Here is a 4,398-nt window from a genome sequence, read left to right on the forward strand (position 1 = left end):
GACAAGTGCCACCATAACAAATCTGCAAAACTGCCAATTCTTCAACCCGATTCACATATCATCTTTCCCTTTTCTGACAAGGACTCGTCCACTTACAAAAATTAAATACAAGTATTATACTAATGGTTAATTATAAATATATAGATCTAACCTTCTTTTTCGGACATCCGCTGTATAATGACCAGGTTCCTTACAACAAGGTATTATTTATTAATCGATCATCACTAGTATTCAAGGCTGATTTTGATTTGACCAATTTTAAGATATTCTTGATAAAAACATGGAGATCGTATTGCTCTAACTCGAAAGCATATAGATTATATGATTTTTAGCATATTGAACCATCCGACCTTGTACTTGGTTAGCACACAAACCATTCAACTCAATACAAGGATGGTAGATGATTATCATTTAAACAATCTCCATACCATGTTCACCAGAATACTATTAAATTCGACAAGTGAACATAATTTATGAACTTTTACAATAGTAACCTAACCATAGTATAAATCTAGACGCATAATCAAGATTATAATAATAATCCGTTTTTGTTTGTTGTTTCTCAAAACCGTAGTTAGCAGTTGGGCTTAAACTTTCAGTCAAAACCGGCCGTGAACATTCCTAGTTTTAAGTACGGGATTACCTTGGGCATTGGACACTCAGCAATCAAGCTTACAGTTTTCATGGCTGTGGCGAGTCATATCTACTCTTTTTTTGCCACTCGTGACGACTCATCAACCATTATAGATAGCTGAGAAACTTGTAAAGAAAATGACATTACAATCTACAAAACAATGAAACATTCCACAACTAACAGATATCATAACGCAAGCCAATCATTCAAAACTACCAAAGACTAAGCTGATTGATACCCAAACTCAAAGACTGTCAAAAATCATTCCGCTTCATGAACCTAAATTTATTTTATTTCATAGACAGATATGAAAAAAGATGCATTGCATACGTTGATCCTGATCTTCTTACTCAAGATGGCTATCTACCTTTTCCGCGCCGGAGCTTTGTGACCCCGTTATCCTCGCCAACATCACGAAAGTCATCCCTCCAAGAACATTGTTCGCCATTCTCAAACCAATCACAGAGGATTTGAACAAAACAGGCGGCAGCCCCTTCGCCAGCAAGTATTCAATCCCGTTCAACGCTTGGTACCTCACATTACTGCTCACACCCATATGAATTGCCCAGGTCATAGCATTCAAAAGCGTCGGTGGTGGTTTGTTTGGGGACTCAAAGTTAGGATCCATCTTCTTCCTCATCTTGATCAATCCATTCGACAGCGCGGTTCCCACTAATCCCGCTGCTAAACCTACTGCTGCAAAAACTGTTCCTTTGTAAACAAGTGTTCCCAAACGGTTCACAAGGGTATAAGAACCGGGCTCAAACATGTGGCCTGTAGGGCAATTGGCGAAAATAAAAGGGAGGCCTGCTGCTGATGAAGAAGCCATAGTGGGTGCTAATAGATACATAAGGGTGAAATTCAAGATTGATCCTACAACAAGCGTTGAAAAAACGAAATCAAGCTCGTTCAGCCCAAAATTTGGGCGGGTCGCCATGTCACCAAGAACGGCTGAACCCACACCCACCACTTCCTCCATCAAAACCTTAAACGGGAACTGTGGATCAGCAGCAACCCTTGCTCTCCACCCACTAAGCAAAAACCCGATCAACCCTAAACTATCGGATCCACCACTACCGCTACCACTGTTACCTCCTCCTCCACCACTGCCATGACCAACACCAGAACCACCGCCACTACCACCCCCACTGCACAGCAGCGGGCGAAATCCGTCTACTAAATTAGGTCTAACAGGCTTAGCTTTCAAAGGTGAAAAAGGCTGCTTCTTATCTGAAAAGTTAAATAAACGGAGGCTAGATGTATGCCGAGCATGAACCGGATGAACACGATGGCATTTTGGCACAATATGAGGCGAATGGATCTGAGCAACAGAAGCCATTTCCTAAGGCTAACCTGAAAATCAAAAGCCAGTAACATGTAAATTCGGTTCACATTATGTAGTTCAATAAGCATGGTTGCAAAAGTCGATAGGCGCTCCTAGGTCGGTCGATTAGGGAGTTGTGAGTACTCAGACTTGATAAATTATAAAAAAAAAAAAAAATTGGGAAATTATATAAATATCAAATATCATAATTTTACTAATACTTATAACAAAATGCGTGAATATCAACATAAATAAAAAAGATTGCATGTTTTCAAAAATTGATATTCATTCATTAATATTATAGACATAAAAATTATGTTTTATTTTTTTTAAGTCAGACTGGTCCCAAGTTGACCAACTAAATCCGATTTTGAGTAATTAGGCGGATTTGAAAAAAATTGCCTAGGCGAGTTGAAAAAAATCGCCACCGACCTTGCAGCGATTAATCGGCCTCCTAGACCTACTTTTACAACGTTGTCAACAAGTACAGGCGGTGTTTGGATTAACTTATTTTGGAGCTCCTTTTGACTTATTAACTTCTCAGAAGCTAAAAGGAATCCCAAACATCCCATGAGAAGGACTTTTAGGGTTAAAAGGAATCCCAAACATCTGGTGAGAAGGACTTTTAGAGCTTGAATTGGCTTCAAAAAGGAGAAATTGAGAAGTTAGAAATTCTAACTTCTCACTTTTGAGAAGGACTTTTGATAAGTCAGAAGTAAAAAAGGAAACCCAAACACCCCCACAGTACTTCTAACAGCCTACAGTCCCAAACCTCATCAAAACCCTAACATCAACAACGAACAAATCCTAAAATTGAAAACCCTAAGATCAGAATTCAGAATTCGCATACCGTGATACGTCCGTGTGTATCGAAACGATCAATTGGTGAATCTCAGTGAACATTATAAGAACACAACAAAAAACAAGAATGAAATGTATAAAAAGCGAATGAGAACGGGAATTACCTGTGCAAGAACGGTTTGGTGGTTGAAGGGCGGTGTAGATCGCCGGAGAGAGATAGCGACGGCGGTGAATTGGTGGAGTGAATGTGTGCAGGTATAAAACAAATATATAAACCCTAAATAGAACAGACAGAACAGAGACGCTGCGGGTGGCGAAAAAAGACAGCAGAGAAATTGAATGACTGGACCACGTTACGATTAGATGATATTTGGGTGGGTTGACACGTGGCTCGGCCCTACGGAGATTTTCCTTTTTGATTCGTAACTAGTATTAAGCACCCCGCGTTGCGACGGGACGAGTACTAATGTCACACTACTGTCAGCGACCACTGATACTGAAGTTGTGGTGTTAATACGAAGAAATTAAACCGAAACGTCGAAACGTAAAACATAGAATAAAATAACTAAGTTGATCTAGGACTCGCGCGTTACGATGAATCCGCGTCAACTTTTTATCGTTTGACAGGTTCATCGTAATCTATATATAATATATATCATTACTACTATACAAACCATAATGCATAGATTACAATAACCATTGCATCAATATGTTGCAAATTATATTTATACAAAATTTTAGCTAAATTAACTAGATTATTATAAATAAAAATAATTTACAAATAAAACAACACAACTTTGAATGGATCAAACCGATTGAATATGGTAAGATAATGAAACTATTATTTGATGAGGGTACAACCACTTAAGCACAATTTACAACCATACATGCCTACAAAACATATTGAATTTGGTAAGGTAATGAAACCATTATTATTTGATTAAGATACAACTACTTAAACACAACTTACAACCTATATTTGATTAAGGTACAACCATTTAAACACAACTTATCACCAAATATGTACATAAATATTTCAAATTAATAGTATATAAATATAAATGATACATAATCAATGATACACTAACTTTATTTGAAAATATATTTGGTTTTTATAATAATTGTTTATTGCGAAAGTAAAACAAAAAGTAAGTAAACAATATAATAATAGAAAGTGTATTTGTTAAAACGTTGCATGGGGAAAATCAAAGAAAACAAAGTAAAGTGGTGAAAACCAAAAAGTCAAAAACGTAACTGGCGCAAAAGGGTGATGACAATTGATATATATATATATATAATAATTAATAGTATATAAATATAAATGATACATAATGAATGATACACTAACTTTATTTGAAAATATATTTGGTTTTTATAATAATTGTTTATTCCGAAAGTAAAACAAAAAGTAAGTAAACAATATAATAATAGAAAGTGTATTTGTTAGAACGTTGCATGGGGAAAATCAAAGAAAATAAAGTAAAGTGGTGAAAACCAAAAAGTCAAAAACGTAAAAACGTAACTGGCGCAAAAGGGTGGTGACAATTGATATATATAATAATTAGTGCTGGCAATTTTACACAAATACACGACACGAACCTACACGAAGTTAACAGGTATCGTGTATGGCCTTAACAGG

At 36.4% G+C, this 4,398-nt stretch overlaps 1 protein-coding gene across 1 annotated transcript; it reads right to left on the minus strand.

The window, feature by feature from the left end:
* Positions 1-757: 757 nt before the first annotated feature.
* On the minus strand, positions 758-3,087 carry LOC110865560 (protein RETICULATA-RELATED 3, chloroplastic). Its single transcript, XM_022114854.1, has 2 exons — positions 2,924-3,087; positions 758-1,987 (listed from the first exon to the last, which is right to left on the minus strand). The coding sequence occupies exon 2, from the start codon at positions 1,971-1,973 to the stop codon at positions 981-983; it is 993 nt and encodes a 330-aa protein (XP_021970546.1). The 5' UTR covers positions 1,974-1,987; positions 2,924-3,087; the 3' UTR covers positions 758-980.
* Between the last annotated feature and the right edge of the window lie 1,311 nt (positions 3,088-4,398).

This window comes from Helianthus annuus, chromosome 6, assembly GCF_002127325.2.
Source record: "Helianthus annuus cultivar XRQ/B chromosome 6, HanXRQr2.0-SUNRISE, whole genome shotgun sequence".
Taxonomy (NCBI): Eukaryota; Viridiplantae; Streptophyta; class Magnoliopsida; order Asterales; family Asteraceae; genus Helianthus; species Helianthus annuus.

What these genes read in the sequence shown, in the direction of transcription:
- LOC110865560 (XM_022114854.1), bottom strand. Translation starts at nt 1,973, where the DNA reads ATGGCTTCTGTTGCTCAGATCCATTCGCCTCATATTGTGCCAAAATGC.